Source organism: Podarcis tiliguerta (assembly GCF_965153285.1).
Source record: "Podarcis tiliguerta genome assembly, chromosome: 8".
Taxonomy (NCBI): domain Eukaryota; kingdom Metazoa; phylum Chordata; class Lepidosauria; order Squamata; family Lacertidae; genus Podarcis; species Podarcis tiliguerta.
The window spans coordinates 39800669-39817996 of record NC_139541.1 but is presented as its reverse complement, the minus strand read 5'-3'; the positions used below and the strand labels follow the sequence as shown (position 1 = coordinate 39817996).

Here is a 17328-nt window from a genome sequence, read left to right as displayed (position 1 = left end):
TAACTGACGTCTTTTGTGACTTCCATAATGGAGCCGCTGTTTGCCTGTGGAACCGAGTTTTGACAAAAAGAAGAGAAATAGCTGCTAGCTAGTAGAAATGACAGCCCCAGTGTAGCAAATATTGTATCCATTTAGGAGAGTTGCATTCTGTTTCAGCCAAAGCTGTACCATATTACTCTACTAATTTTAGGCTGATAGACGTTTTGATTTTCGGTACGGCTGCATGTTTTCAAATCTGAGCAAATAAACAAAGGATGCTATTGCTTAAAAGCTAGAACAAAAAACAACAACAACACTACTGTATGTTGATCAGCCATGCTTTCCAGAGAATCACTAGCAGGGCTTTGCATAGTTTGCAATGCATGAACAGAGAAATTCCTGTTGGGTATAGTTTATAGCACCCTGAAGTTCTTGGCTTTTATTAAAAGCAACAATGAAGTTTCTATCCCTCATGGCTGCAAATAAAGTTCAAAAACTTATGAGGAATGGTAGATAAAGCCTTAGAAAACAGAAGCAGTCTGAGTAATTGTGATGTGAAGCTGCACTCCTTCTAACCTCCCCATAGCAGGTAGCAAAAACTGAACACTTAATTCAGGCAGTGACAAAAGGCTGGTGCCCCCACTTTGGGGGGACATGCAGCTGTGCTTGGGAATAGTTGCTTAGAGCTGGGAGATTTGTGGTGGGTTTTTTAAAAAGTATTTTAATTTTCATTGACTACCAAATGCTTGGGAGGAGAGATAGGCTATGGCAGAATAGAGACCCATAAGAGAATGAGCGGGATGGGAAGTTGAGAATTTAAAATTGCATTTAAAATGTTGTATAATACCACTGTAGTTGGAAAGTGAGTAGGACCTAAATAAATAAATCAGCTCATTTGCTTAGTTTATTTAGATGCACCATTTTTGATGCAGAATATAGACATTTATAGCCATTAGCCCTGTCCATGGGGAGGATAGCTTTGTGTATATAAAACAAGGGTTTTATATGGTTCTTACTGCCAGGCACGATAATTCACTTCTAAAACTGAGTGAATTTCCTTAAGTAAAGTAATGAAGAACACTAATAAGGTACAGAAATGTGCCCTTTTTGCAGTTCTGACTTCCTCTTAATTCCTGGCTTACATTTAATGTATAATTTTTCCCCCCAGGGTAACTTGCAGATACATCAGGTTCATGTCGGACAAGATGGCCAGGTAGGGATTCACCTCTTGGATGAACTTCTAAGAAGCATTTGTGATCTTGTTGGTGGGAAGCACAATTTTCCTGCATCCTCCTGAGACTAGGCAGTGGTTTTTTTTTTTTAATGTAAACAAATTTGAAATGTAATCCAGCCTGTAGCAAATGTGGCTGCCTGACATCCTTCTGTCAGTATATCTTAAAACTTCCTTGAGTGCTGGTTGCCCTGGTGTTGTGCTGAATGGAAAGGATGTTCCTCCTTCCTTATCATCGGCTGTCAGCATGGCCAGATGTGATCAACAAACTCTCCAGACATGGGGATGTTTGATGCTAAAATGATAACGGACACTTGACTTAATCACCATCGTGAGAAAGAGAAGCCTTTCCACATCTGCTTTCATTTATTTCAGTAACTGCAAACTTTTTTCTGTAATTCTTAGATGCTTGGGGATATGGTTAGGGATTCTGCACATGCTTAAACAGCTCTCTTCTTACTGTTTTATATGTCCCAGAGCAGTTCCGCGACTGTGGTGAGTCTTTTTACCAAGGGAACTTCTACTCAATAGCCTAAAGTATGAACATACCCTCACAAGGACCTTTGAACCTAGTCCATAAAACTATAATGTGCAGAATTGTCTTAAGATTACGCAGATGTGTGGCACAAGGTGCTAGAAAATCTTACCTAGGAAATATTAACCCAGAGAAAAGATAGCCAAGCTCCAGTCTGCAGAAGCGCTTGCAGTATCAGCTTCTCTGGTGTCACCAGTTGTGTGTCTTCCTCCATTCTCTCTCTCTCTCTCTCTCTCTCTCTCTCTCTCTCTCTCTCTCCCCCCCCCCCCCCCCCGCGCCCTTGTAATTTTTTTGTCCTGGTAGTTGCTTTGGATTTAGGTCTTGTTTTTCTGGCATGATAGTCCATGGAACCAACAAAATCCTGCCAAAAAGAACTCTCTCTACCTCCACATGTGTTCTATTAGCTCAACGTTTCATATTTCAGTGCACGTTTAATAGAAATACCAAACTGCAGAAATAATTAAACGTCGTATTTTAGCTAATGGAGTGTATACAAGTCTTCAGAACAATGGGAGGGTTCAGTTCTTGGCAACAGATATAGATTCTCCCAGAGGTTTCCTCATTGTCTGTCTTTGTTCTTGTTTGACCTCCATCTACTCTCCTGCTGCTGCCCAAACCTCCTCCTCCCCACTCTTCTTCCTAATGCTGAACTTCAGGGAGTGACCAGGCCCCACAGGTATTGGATGTGTCCAGAGCATGTTAATAAATGCCTTCCACTTATTTTCTCTGCCATTTCCTTTGTGCAGCCCAGCAACAGCCCACCTCTTCTAATAACAGAAAATTTAGCATGACTCTAGAAAAATAGAAGTTGGCTAAAGACATTAGATTTTCCAGCTTGCTCAGAGTTTGCTCGCAAATTCTGGCTTTTCAGAAATTGGAAATCAATGGTAGGGAGACTTAATGCCCGCCGGAGCACTCTTCCATTGTCTCCTGAGACAGATGGATGCCAGCCAGCCAGCCAACCAACCAACCAGATTTAGTGAGCTCCACCTCTTCAATCTTGAGCAAGAGGTGGAACCTGCATAGAGCTTTCAAAAGGTTTCCTGAGAGCAGGGAGAACAGGGAAGAGAAAAACGTGTTGAAACTGTGTGTCTGGTGTTCCTAGATGGAAGCACCGAGTGCTTTGAAAAAGATCCCCTTTTGTGGTGTTTGAGGATGGATTGATGCGGGGTGTGTGAATGAGAGAGAGAGAGAGTGCGCAAAAGCAAGCATGTGAAGTGGTGATGCATCACCTCAGTTTCTCAGCACTCACAGTGTGGGGTGGGGATGAGCAAGAGCAAGGCTCTGTCTCGTCTACTTTTCTCACGCAGCTCCCAGCAGGATACAGCCTCTAAGGCAGAGCTTTGCAAACTTTTCATGTTGGTGACACACTTTTTAGACATGCATCATTTTGTGACACAGTAATTCAGTTTTACTAGCAAACCGGAGGTTAAGCTAGCCCCTTTCCAGCCCTGGGAGGAGTGTGGGGAGCGTTTGTGCAACACACCTACACACTGTAGCTGACACACTAACGTGTCGCGACACACAGTTTGGAAAGCTCTACTCTACACTACAGGAATACACACTTGATTTGAAGTGGGGTGGGGAAATTTTCCCAGCCTACTGTTAGCATGCAAATAAATGGGAAATCTGGTTGCAGAATCTGATCTTCCTACTCTCCAAATTTAGACTCCTTTTCTTCAGAATTAGGAAATGATTTGGTAGAAGTTTCACAGGCCTTCATTACCCTTGAAAGAAGGGTAAAGTGTTAGCTTATATACTTATCCAGGGCAAAATGTATTGACAAGTCTTGCTAAAGCAGCTGCTTGTGGTGCCATAACAGATGCATGCTTCTCTGCAACCTCTTGTTCATTTTAAGGAGGCTTCTGCAGGATAAGATCCCAGATGATAATTGTCCCTGATGTGATGCTGTGAGGTCTGTGACATTTGGGTCTTCCTGCTGCACACAAGAGCTGAATTTACAGCATCTGTTCCCAGCATGATCAGCCAGAGGAAGCTGAACAGTTGCTATGTGAAGTGCAGTGTGGACGAGTTTGTGTGTTCTAGTGACCTCACAGCCTTATCAGGAACACCCCAATGCAGTTATCTGTAGGAGGACAATCTGTACATCTTAGGGGAAGACTAAAGGGAAAAAACAAGGGGCCCATAAAGGATGTCTATTTTCTCTGCCAGTCACTGCACTCTAGAACCTGTTTATTTGCAATTAGCTTATGCTAAGAGGCAAATTTGCTTGTTCACAGAGAGATCCAACTATTCACAGAAAAGTCTCAACCCAGCCCTGTTTTAACATTAGCTTTTCATGATACGTGTCCCCTTCCTTCTCTTCAAATTATACTGCATTTGATTCAAATCACATCTTGCATTTGATTCGTATCAAAGAGGCATCTCATTGGTTAGAGTTTGTTTAATATCTAATTTTATCCTATAATAGCAAGTTTGTTGCAGATGTTGAAAAAAATAAATATACCAGTCTCACACTGTCACTTTTTAAAAATGAGACTTGCTTTGACTGACCAAGTTTAACATAACTAGTCCATGGGCTAGGAATATCTCCCTGGTTCAGAAAGAAAGCAAAAGCAAAACAGCCTTCGTTTTTCTCGTTGAAATAGCTTTCTGGCTTAATATATATGTTTTATTTTTCTGTTTGTGCAATGGTATATGGCTTCCAGGATTAAATGCAGTGTCCTACACAAGAATAATAAAGGGGACGCGGGTGGCGCTGTGGGTTAAACCACAGAGCCTAGGACTTGCCAATCAGAAGGTTCGCAGTTCGAATCCCTGCAACGGGGTGAGCTCCTGTTGTTCGGTCCCAGCTCCTGCCAACCTAGCAGTTCGAAAGCACGTCAAAGTGCAAGTAGATAAATAGGTACCGCTCCAGCGGGAAGGTAAACGGCGTTTCCATGCGCTGCTCTGGTTCACCAGAAGTGGCTTAGTCATGCTGGCCACATGACCCGGAAGCTGTCTGCGGACAAATGCCGGCTCCCTCGGCCAATAAAGTGAGATGAGCGCCGCAACCCCAGAGTCGGTCATGACTGGACCTAATGGTCAGGGGTCCCTTTATCTTTACCTTTTACACAGGAATAAAAAAAACCAAACAATCAAAACCCCTCTAGCAAATACATGTATCGGTCTTAACCGCAGAGTTGATCAGCACATGAAAAGTGTTAACTTGCATACTCTCTTTACACTGTTCCTGCTTAATTCTGAGATCACCTTACTCCACCCCAAACTCCTTCTGCTACAGAGCCTCTGATTTAAAAATGTCTGTTGTGCTCCTTTTTTATTTTAATATTTTATTTAATATTTTAATGTTTTATTTTAATAAAAGTCTTTGTTTTTCTCTTTTCCCCTGCCCCAGATGACAGAACTCTGTTAGGTGTCCCATGCATAGCCAGGTTTAAATAGGGTAGGGTTAGGGTTACAGGATAAGAACAAAGAAACCAGATAACTACCGTATTTTTCACCCTATAGGACGCATTTTTCCCCCTCCAAAAATGAAGGGGAAATGTGTGTACGTCCTATGGGGCGAATGCAGGGTGCCCTGTGCTTCGCGCAGATTTCCGCAAGCCTTGCGCGCCCGGCAGGAATTCCTGCGGGCTCGCAAGGCTTGTGGGCAGCAGCCTGCAGCCTGAAGCACGGGGCGCCCTCCGGAGGGCGCCCTCCGGAGGGCGCCCCATGCTTCGCGCAGATGTCCGCAAGCCTTGCGAGCACGGCGGGGGTTGCCGCCGGGCTCGCAAGGCTTGTGGATAGCAGCCTGTTCTGGGGGCTGGGGTCGGGGGAAGCTCGGGCTTCCCCCACCCCAGCCCCACGGCTGGGGGGAAAAATAATTTATTTTTATTCATTCCCCCCCCCCCCAAAAACGAGGTGCGTCCTATGGGCCAGTGCACCCTATAGGGCGAAATATACCGTAAACAATAACCAACACATCTACTTAAATATAAGCAAGCAGCAGCAGCAGCAGCAGAACAACCTGGAAAAAACCAGTTGCAACAACTAGCTAGGGATGTTGCAAATCATTCAAACATCCAACAGAACAAACCTAAATTTACAAAGCGGGAGATTGCCTGTAGTATGGGAGTCTCATACAGATCTTCAGACGGGGCGGGGGCGGGGAGTGTTCTACAACTGGGCACTGCCACTGAAAAGGTTTTGTCCAATGCCTCTACTAGCAGCACATCTGGCAGTGGTGGGAAGAAGGCCTCTGCGTCCAAACCATACAGCTTGAAAGAGAGTGACCAACGTTTAGAGTTATGCTCAAAAATGAATTGGCAGAAACCTCACACTCATTCACACAATGTAGAGCGATGCCGAAAGTACTGAGCTCTAGTTAGCTTCCAGACGTAGGCTGAAACATGCGTTCTGTTTTCGTGCAATGGAAGATTCTCCCTCATCAAATGTGCAAATTTCTACATAAAAAGTGAAGCTTGTGAGAATTTGGTTCAGCTTGAAACATTGTATAGTTTCAGCTTTAAAAGATTGCTGCTTGCCCTGATATCTTCTTGATCAGGCAGTTTAAATAAATGCATTCACAGCTTTCAAAGTTTTTTCTTCTTCAGATTATGAAACATTAGGTTGCTAAGCACCCAAATGTAATCCTTTTAATTCTCTTTACTGACGGCTCAAGTTTGGTTTCTCTCGGGATGCAATTAGGTGGGTGCTTTAAATATAGGCCAGTTCAGTAATTTTTGTTTTGTAAATACTATCTTGACACTCACTCGTGGGGATAGTCTTTTATTATAATGTAGGGATGTTAATAAGGTTTCTTGTGTTTTGGCCTTTTGTGGCATCCATGCCAAAGAGCTGATTCTGCTGGAATCTCTCTCGCTCTCCTGGGCCCTTCTGTTATTTGCATGTGACCAACAGAGGGCAGTGCTAGTAAGATCTTTGTTGCACACTTTTCTAAAGGTTTGAAGAAACGGAGAGGAAACGGAGACACTGGACATCTCCTGCATCCTCTAACTCCGTGTTAGGGGGACACAGGCATTCAGAAGGCGGTTGTTCCAGCTCCTCCAATGCCAGAGGCTCTTTCGCTCTTTTGTGTACACGAAAACTGTTTGCCTGTTTCAGCACATCTGCTTTGAATAATCAAGGCGGAGAAACAAACAAGATTGTTAGGAGAAAAACAACAAAATGAAAAACTAAACGCTGTGCAGCTGGAAACAAGAAACTGCTCGCCTTTTTAAAGAAAAAAAAATTGAAAAGGAGAAAAATTAGCGTCATTACTGGCAATTCGTTGATAAATGATTGCAAACAGCTTTTCCTGGATTTGCCCTAGTTCTTAGAAACTAAAATATTAATTTGAAGCGAAGAGCTTTAAAACTGTGTTCATAGGAGCTTACAGACAATTCTTTTTTTGATGAAATCTTTTGCAGTTTTCATTCTTGAAAACAGTTTCCACATAAACTTTAGTGGTTTTTAACTTTCCAAAATTGGGAGCTGTCTTATCCCTATGTTCCTGGGGTAAAGTATTCCAAATGGGCATCAGCTTGGCACTCACTTTTTTCAGTGAATAATTTTGCAGTGTTTCCATGCACACTTAGAACTCTTTGTGTGGAGCGAGTTTTTGTTTATTTCTCCATTTCAGGAAGGTGGAGCTTGGAGCTCTAAGGGAGCACAGAGCTTATGGGTTCCATCCCTTCCTGACTCAGAAACGGGTCTTGATCCAGGCAGGTCCTTATGTGTGCTTCCCCCCGCCTCCTGCATAGCCCCACATCAGCTAGCCAAGAGCTTCGTCAATAGCCCTGATGTTCCTGCCATGGTTTACTGTCATTGCTGCAGCCCTGGGGTCGATGAGAGTAAGAGCCAGCCAGAAACCCATGTGGCAGGAGTTGTGCCTCTAGGGTCCCTGGTTCTGTCCTCAGTCTTTTCCAGGCAGGACTGGAACCCTGGAGAGCTGCTGCCAAACAGTGCAGACAGTACTGCTCCAGATGGACCCAATGGTCTGATTCCATATAAAGCAGCTTTCTATGTTCCATGTTCTTTCCATCTGCTACTGAAGTGGGTCTGCCATGTTCTTCTTATTGAAAATCTCCTAAATACAGATGCTAAGGAGTAAGTGTCGCTGAACACAGTAGAACTTCAGTCTTTATATGTATAGGATTGAACTGCATGTCTAAGATGTTATATCTCCATTGTAGTTAAGTAGTTTTGATTATCAACCGGTCTTTTAACTGATTATTCAAATCAACACACAAATAAATTTGTGTATCTCCAAAAATTCAGTTTTGGTGCCTTGTTGACATAGTGAAGGTAATGCAGAATAACATAAGCAAAAGATTATTTCTCATTGTTAATATGGGATTTGTGAAGTTGTTAGTTAAGAGTGGATTGGTTCCTTGTTTTCCCAGCTTACAAGAACCTGAAGTTAATTGTTAAGTATATGATAAAGATATGCATCATTATCTGTACAGTCCCTTTTCATACTTCTAAGTTGGGGGGAAGCCATTGCAGAAAGAGCAGTCGTTTAGCATTTTACAAATTGCTGAAGCTATTTACAGTTTAGGTTTTAGCAGTTTCTGTTTGAGCATTAAAATAGAACTATAACTGTGCCTCAACAGCGTAATTTTTAAAGTTTTAGTTTCTTTTTTTTAAGGCAAATTATGAAGGCATATCAGATGTAAATATCTTCTGTCCAATTTTGCAAGCGAAAGTTGTTGCCGTCCTCCTTTTACATGCTATTTGTCATGGCAGAGAAAGCAGCAAAAAACTCTATCCTCCCATGAAGTTACTGCTTTGGAATAACAGCTCTGGGTGCTGTATAATGGCTTGTGATATTAAGTTGAATGTAAAATGTCTACTACAGGTTATAAAATTTGATGGCTGCTCTGCAAAATTGTTCATGCTTTAATGGGAAGGGTAAATGCTTAATACTGTGATTGTTATAAGTGTTCCAACACAAGAGAGTGAGTCACACTTCAGCAAATTAGGGCAGGTGCTGGTATTCAAGAGAATTACAGCAGCTGGGCATACTATAAGCTCTCAGAAGTAAGCAGCAGGAATTGGTGTGCTCTTCAGTCTGGAGTGTAGTTTGCTAAGTATGCTTAATGGCAGCTTCACCAGACACAATTCAAAGCAGGTTAAACACATTTAAAGTCCCTTGGAAATAAGATGAGGCTTTCAGTCCTTAATTACGTGCTAAAGCCCTGTTGATTACAATGGGAACTAAATTTGGTTTGATATTTATTTATTTATGGGGCTGTCAACTGATTAAAGAAATATTGGTCTAGGAATCATATAAAGTTTAGTGAATCAGGTGTGTAATTATATCTGCCTAAGTTTGCACATGAGAAAACCATAGCTCTGAAGAAAAAGCTTTCTAAGTTTATTTTTAGGTAATGCATCTGTGTTCCATAGCAGGCATTGTCTTAGATGTGTCTCCTTTTCTCTATCACATAAGGAGTTGATGCCCTTTTAAAGATGGTGCATGTACTGTGTTCATAAGTGTTTCTGTTAGAATCATTTTACAGATTTTTAAAATAGGCAGATTAATTAGTGGGTGCATTTTCAGTCAACCAGAATGGTTTTTAACCAGCTAATCTAACTTGTTGCCATTAAGCATTATAGCCATATTTACTGATTGCTTGTCCCCTCCTGAAAGTGCAGAGTGGATTGCTATTTTAAAAGCATAAAGTCCATTAGGATACTGTCATGCAGTTGAGCTTTTCTTGCCCCCAACCAATCCACTCTCTGAATAAACATTCATGCTGCCTGACGGAGAAGATAAAAAAAGTTCAGATGTATACAGCCAGGACTGTATTGATAAGAAAGTGATACTTCCACACCCAATATGTGAAATATTTCAACCCATGCTGGTTGATATCTGGCTGCCTGTGATCAGTGTATTTCCTGCTGTAAGGGGCAAATATGAAAGTGTCATAAAGAGAAAAGCGCCATCCCCATAAAATAGATGCACTCTATGCTTTATGAGACTGCCCAGAGTACATAGGAAACTGAGCCAGACCCTTGCTGCATATAGCTCAGTACTATCTACACTGACTAACAGTGACTCTCCAGGGTTTCAGGCAGGGTTCTCTCCCAGCCCTACCTGGAGATGCCAGGGATTGAATCTGGGACACCTTCTGCATACAAAGCAGATGCTCTGCCACTGAGCCATGGCCCTTCCCAAATTGTAGAGGAAACTTGTTGCTTCTTCTGTTGTGGCAGCTAGTCAGAATAGATCAATGCCTTTTCTCTAAGAATATCAGTTCTCTTTTTATCCATCTTTTTATATCTCAAGTAGCAGCATTCCTAGATCAGGACTCCTGATTTTAACACCTCCAGTTTTATAATTAATACAATATTTTCCTAGATTTTATTCCCTTTGCAATCTCTTACAAGAACAGCAGACATTCTTAGAATTCATTTAAGTCTAATTCTTTATATTAGTCATTGTCACTTGAATGGTGATGTAATCTCACCCCACATCCCATTTATTGGATTTAAAAAGATCCCAAAGTTTCCATCTTAATTTTGTAACTGTTTCACACCATTAGTTTAACTGCACTTGTTAATTTAAGTTGCTATTTTTAATCTCATGAATCTTTTAAACATGTATTGTATTTTAATGCCAATGCCATCCTGCTTTAAAGGATGGAAGGAACTATTTTAGGAAGGAAGGTATTGAGCAAGAATTATTAACTTCACCTCCCCCCAAAAACTCTCTTATCTCTTTCTTTCTCATGGCCATCACTACTTTGTTTAGATTAGTGCTGTTATGGCTCAGTAGCTAAGATGTCTGAGTCAGGAAGCCCCCAGTTTAAATGTTGCCCCAGCTACAAGACCCCAAAAAGGATCAAGGCAAGACACCTGCTGTTTTTTTAAATGTTGTTTAAACATTTAAACAACATTTGGCTCACTATGATCCAAAGACCTGCAAGTTGGCTCTGCTGGCTTTGGTTTCAGATGTGCATGCACTAAGGGAAGGTATAGGGGACAGCTTCTTTTTTTGAAATGAACAAGGGGTTCACCAGAGCTCTGCCATGCTCAATGGATCCTATACCACTCATGGTACACATGGACAGTTTCATGGGACCGTACAGCTCATATCCTGCAGGTGCCTGCTTTGGGTGGGGTTTCTGAGTGTCAGAGTCCATGGACTAGTCTCTGGTGAAGCAGAATGAGCTTTCTGGAAAAGGATAATTCCTCTGTCATATTTTTGGCATTCTCCTAAGAGGATGGGTTGTGCCATTAAAATTCATCTCACACAGCCGGGAGTATTTACAGTGCTTTAAAGGATCTGTTCTTTACTTGGAGTATATTATGTTCTTTATTCACCCAAATCTTGTTTTAATATTGCTGTAAACGTAATAAGGAGAGATATGATAAGACAGGGTAATCTTTTAAAATGAAGGGGAAATAATTTTCTTTGCTTTCAAAGGTGATGTCTGGGCCTAGAATTCATCTCATTACAATTTTTTTTTGTAATAAAAACTGTCCTCTGTGTGGAATAGCAATGATTACAAAGCTATCTTTCTAGGGAAATCTATCCCTAATCTATGGAAATAATTCTCTCTCTCTCCCTCCTTTTAAAAAAGCATTCTTCATTTGTGATTCTCTGATTATCTGATGAGAACTCTCCCTTAACACTTTTGTACTTGGCCACATGCTACCTCATTTTACCCGTATAAAAATCTGAATCCCTGACCTTTCGCTTCTACTCCCCCTGCTTCCAGCAACCTTTGTTGTCATTTCTATGTCTTTCCATGCTGTGCCTGCTACAGCCTATAGTCATGCTTCCTTATTTTCACATAAATGTGTACACTGTATTGCAATGCCCCAGTTTGGCTGGCTCTGAGCTGCTAGTAGCCTTTCAAAATGCACAACCCCAGGGGTGGAGGGCTCCCCCCCCCCCCAAATTAATTAGTGCTCTCCTAAAGAACCTGATGCATTGGTTTTCTCAGGCCTGAGATATACAGTGGGATTGATCCAAAGGTTGCTTCTTTCCAGCATCCATTGCTGAACAGATCACCCAGTTCCCTCCTTACAAGCAGAACTTTCAGTGAAAGGCAAGTCCCGCCTTTCATTGCTTTTACCAGGCTCAATTTGCTTTTCATTGAATGAGAGTGTGGCTCTGTGAGCATGAAAGGTAGAGGAAGGGCAGCAGACGGTTGCGCAGAGTTGGCACATGGTTGGCTTCCAGATTGGGATCTATAGCCCAGCTCATAATCAGGCAGTCGGAGGACATCAGATGGCCTGGCTGAGCCTCTCCAGTTGGCTGTTGGGTCCGCTGCCATCTCCATTGCCCTGCACTTCTCTTTTAACCCTGATGGCACTGCTGTCCAACTACCATGTCCCTTGTTTTCCTTATGTGAGTATTGTAAAGGAACCTGTAAAGTGTGCGCAGGACAGGCTGTAAAACACAATCTGAAGAGCGCTACCCTAAAAGGAGGAAACAAATATATTTCTGCTTTTAGCCAGCTTGAATCTGTGTGATAATGAGTGTGCTACCCTGTGTAACAAATACACCAAAATGTGCACTTGTCTTGCTTGTTTGCACAGCATCACATGTCTTGAGTGTTGAAGAAGAAAGGGGTGTGGGATTGGTTACAGGGCTTTGGGGTCCTTGTGAGATTTGGCTGATAGGAGAGAGAAAACTTGAAGAACTGTACACTGATGAATTTTAATTCACATACTTAATTGTTGAACTAGAAGATCCTGAAACTTACTTTGGTTTATGAGAAGCTCAAGTGGTGTCCTACCATCTGCATTCCTCACAGCATAATTGCTTTTTGGAGGAAAGTGGGGGTGAAGTGCAGGAGGTTACATGAGGCACAGGAAATATTTTCTTGTTAATTAAAACATTCTACAAATGAATAACACACTTGTCTTGGGAGGAAAGGACTGGCTAGTGGGTGCCAATTTTTCAGCTCTGCCAAAGCAGGCATGTGAGGATCAAATTAATTGACTTTCTGTTGTTCATTTGCTTAATTCTTTCTATTACTGCTGGTGTGTGTGTATGCTTTAATTCAGTCAAAAGAGGGCAACATTCCTTCCTTTTTCATTGTCTTTTTCTCTCATCACCGCATTGTGTATTCAATAATTAATTTTTTTCATAAATCAATATAGCATTTGTGTCTTCCCCGCCTCCCAGTGCTTCTGAAACATAGCAAAATATTTGTGTTTAGAACAGCCACCGCAAAATAGAACAAAGGGCTAGCTTATACCAAAAAGCTTTCCCCTCAATCCCTTTTTTCCAAGTTGGTGTGATGTTTTAGTTCAGTGTTTTGACAAACTCTGGCTTGAGCTGCAATGGGAGAGTGTGCCAGTCATGAAGAACCCAGACAAAAGCTGATTTGTTTTCAGTACAGCTCATCTCTCCTGTCTTTTTTTTTTAAAAAAAACCCTTCTAAGAGTTTGTGGGCTTTATTTAGTTGGTACAACCATATGGTTTGCCAAAAGTAGTGTATTCCTTGTTTAGTTGTTTAGTGGAAACGTTCAGTTGTTCGTTTGAGCCAAAGGCTTTGGTCTTTGGCAGTGGTGCATTGCTTCAAGGATGTAAGCGACATTATTGCTGTGACTGTGAAACTCCGAATAAAGACCATGCCAGCTGCTCCTTTATTTCAAACTAGCAACATATCTGTAATAAATATGGGGTGGAGTGTGTATATGTGTGGTAGGTAGGGTTGCTGGAGAATTTGGATGGGAAGAAAATGGAAATTGCTGCAGTTTGCATGTTCTACTGTGATCAGGAATAGAAATCAGTCAAACGAAAATGAGTGGTATTCATTCATGTAGTATTAGCCTCTTGGGCTTGCTGATCAGAAGGTCGGCGGTTCGAATCCCTGCAACAGGGTGAGCTCCTGTTTCTCTGTCCCAGCTCCTGCCAACCTAGCAGTTTGAAAGCATGCCAGTGCAAGTTGATAAATAGGTACCGCTGCGTCAGGAAGGTAAACGGCGTTTCCTTGCGCTCTGGCACTTGTCATGGTCCTCCGTGCACCAGTAGCAGTTTAGTCATGATGGCCACATGACCTGGAAAACTGTCTGTGGACAAACGCCAGCTCCCTTGGCCTGAAAGCAAGATGAGCACCGCAAACCCAGAGTCGCCTTTGACTGGACTTAACCATCCAGGAGTCCTTTACCTTTACCTTTACCTTTCACCTTACTAGAGGGAGTTGGACAATATGGTCTTTGGGGGTAATCTTTCCAGTTGTCTTATTCTATAACACCAAAAATATAATACAGCAGGGAACTGGGAAGCACCTCTGAGCTCTCTTGGTTATACCCAAATGTTGTGCAGGTGGAAGGCCACTCAAACAACACCTTCCTCCCAATGCAGTCTGCATAACCTGCCCTGCCTCTATTGGGAGTTGTTAGTAATGAAGTGGGCAGGTTTGTGCTTGCTGAAAGTCTGAGCTAGGTGAGGCACTGCCCCTCTTGTCCCAAAGGTCCAACCTCCATAAATAGGTTTTCAAAGCCCATCGAAAAATGTGAAAAGAGGAAAGCCATTCAAGCCAGGGGCTATGCACAACAACTAGTGGTAGTGAATTCTGCAAATTCATTATGCATTGTGTAAGGAAGGGACTTCAATGGAATTTAGAGGCGGAGAAGTGTAGGAGTTAGTCTAAGGTATAAGCAGTACAACATACTATTGCATTGTAATTAAGGCTATGCAGTGCCTTATAGTGAACATAGTAACTGCTACCTCCCTCTTGAAGAAATGTACAAAGTTCACATTATACGGGGAAAGTGGTTTTGTGAAGGCAGTTACCACAGTAAAAGAGCCTGTAGGAGCCCCCACATGAGTGCCACAAGACGAGGCAGTTTGAATTTGAGGGTGAGACTCACTGTGAGGAGTACGTAGTCCAGAAGAAATGTTAAAATGGGAGTTCTTCTACACTTTGTTGACACTGCTTGTGTTTCCATTGAAGAGCAATTTGAGCAGCTTGAATTTCACAGGAATACATGGGGATTCTTGTACAACCTTGAAAAGCTACCACAAGAGCTATCCATGGATCCACATAGAGCTTTCACTGAATACAAGCACTCCAACAATGGTGATGCAGCTCTTTGTATTGTAATCTTTGTCACATTCTGTCTCCTGGAAAAGGTTCACCGTGAGGTACATCCATGATACCAAAATAACTGATGTATAAAGGTAAAGGTAAAGGTACCCCTGCCTGTATGGGCCAGTCTTGACAGGTTGGCAGGCGCTGGGACCGAACAGCGGGAGCGCACCCCACCGCGGGGATTCGAACCACCGACCTTTCGATCGGCAAGCCCTAGGCACTGAGGCTTTAACCCACAACGCCACCCGCGTCCCAACTGATGTATAGCTGATACCAAAATAACTGATGTCCTCCCACATGTTTGGGTAGCACTATTAATTCCCTCCACATTTCCAGTTATAGTTGCCAGTGGCAAGCATAGGTTTCCAAAGTTAAAGCTCATCAAAGCATGCTTGCAATCTTCCATGGTAGATGAGAGGTTCACATCATTTGATAGCCTATCCATCGAGAGCAGCAGTGCTCAAAACACTGACCTCTCAACCGCTACAGTTTGCACAAGCCAGAGCTAAAAAAGCCACATTCTGAGTAGTGGCAGTGCACTAAGCAACACAGAACTATCACAAGTTTTGCTTCAAATATTTTTTGTTTTGTATGTAGCAGTGCCTATCTTTTGGTAAGCATTCTTTACTTTAAAATAACAATTCATTTTATCTTTATAAATAATAAAGACGTTATAAATAAAAAGATATCCAGCTGACCTCTTACAGCTTATGCCTTTATTTTATTATTATCTATATAGTGCTTATGGGGGACGCGGGTGGCGCTGTGGGTAAAACCTCAGCGCCTAGGACTTGCCGATCGCATGGTCGGCGGTTCGAATTCCCGTGGCGGGGTGAGCTCCCGTCATTCGGTCCCAGCTCCTACCCACCTAGCAGTTCGAAAGCACAATTAAGTGCAAGTAGATAAATAGGTACCGCTTTCTAGCGGGAAGGTAAACGGCGTTCCGTGTGCTGCTCTGGTGCCGGTTCGCCGGAGCAGCTTCGTCACCCTGGCCACGTGACCCGGAAGTGTCTGCGGACAGCGTTGGCTCCCGGCCTCTAGAGTGACATGAGCGCACAACCCTAGAGTCTGTCAAGACTGGCCCAAGACTGGACCTTTACCTTTATATAGTGCTTATAATATTTGAAGTGCTCAGTAACATTGTCTCAAAGTAAAGCTGTGTTCCACTGATTTTTACCTAGGAAAAATGACATCTAACTGGAAATTGTAAAAGAAACATACTTTAAAGCTAATTGAATCTCAGGGTTTTAGCCCCATGTTGGGCAAATATTTCTGCATTGCAGGGGGTTTGACTAGATGACCCTTGTGGTCTCTTTCAACTCTATAATTCTGTGAAGGAATATCCTTTTTGTAGCCAGTACCTAAACAACCTATAGAACCTTGGAAAAAAGGTTACAGATATTTGCTTTTTCCCAGCCTAGTTCACTGTAGACAGTACATGCCATGTAACTCAATTTTGTGCTCCCCACTCAGTTTGGCATACCAGGTGACTGCCCAGTTCACCCATCCCTAAGGCTTACCCTTTATTCCAGGCTCAAAAGCTGTGTCACACCCCAGTTTCCAAGGTCAAAGTTATGTAGATAAAGGAAGTCTTCTGCTAAATGAAAATATTTTGTTTCAATGAACATGAAGTTTTACAGCCTAATAAAAAGAGCTCTAGGGCAAATATGGGTGGAGAGTCAAATTGGGGAGTTGGCATTTCTCTTTATTTCATTTAAAAGGTTCTGGCTGTGAAATCACTTTAGCTAACTATGAGCCATTGTTTCTATATGTTATTAAACAGCCATCTCTAGTCCAAAGTTGTATAACTTTTTGAACTTTAGGAGCAAGTTGACATTTAGGAAATATGGACATGCCACTTTTGGAAAGGGCAAATGAAGGACCAGTTTCGTCAACCTCTCCAGCTGTCTGCACAGATGACCTGAGGCTGCAAAGAGTATCAGGAAGGATGTGCTTAATAAATCTGCTTTTCTCTCTCATCCCCTTCCTCACTTTCCTTGAGCCTTATGTTCGTGAATCGCATGCACTTCTGGGACTGATCTTCTTATTGTTTCCCCTTTAAAACAAATCCTGATATTACCCACAGTCCCTTTGACTGCGGCTAATAGGATTAGGCAAAACTGTGCCTCTGAAACTGCATGTAGTTCCCAGGCCGTTGAGTTACATCCCCAAACTGTGTGAAGGTAAGGAAAGTTAATGTAGGAGCGCCAAGTGCAAATGTGTGGTGGAGAGTACTGAAGAGTTCCTTTCCTTTCTCATTGCCACATAAGGGGGAAAGTGGTGGCCACAACAGGACAAGGTCTTGCCCCAGAGCAGAAAACTCTTGTTACTACTTCCATGTGGTTATTTAGGCAGAGCTAATTACAGTTGACAGGCCTGGGATAGAAAAGCTGGTGGAGCATCAGATTTTTTTCATTTCCCATCTGTTCTTTTGGTAGTTCTGTGTGAAATGTAATCTGGGTTTGATTGCATTAATTTTGTCTTTTTCCATCCTCAACATACTCCCTGGGTGTTCCTATAAAGTGTTGGTTAGCCTTGTGCCATATGTTCATGCTTGACATTTGCTTGGAGACAGGGAA

General features: G+C 42.4%; 1 protein-coding gene across 2 annotated transcripts in view; it reads left to right on the top strand.

Annotated features, from left to right (window-relative positions):
• The window catches only part of BANP (BTG3 associated nuclear protein), a 145703-nt gene that overhangs the window by 81790 nt on the left and 46585 nt on the right, over positions 1–17328 (top strand). For both annotated transcript variants that reach the window (XM_083456503.1, XM_083456504.1), the window contains exon 11: positions 1148–1192. In XM_083456503.1, the coding sequence (XP_083312629.1) occupies positions 1148–1192 (45 nt within the window). The remainder of the gene's footprint in view (positions 1–1147; positions 1193–17328) is intronic.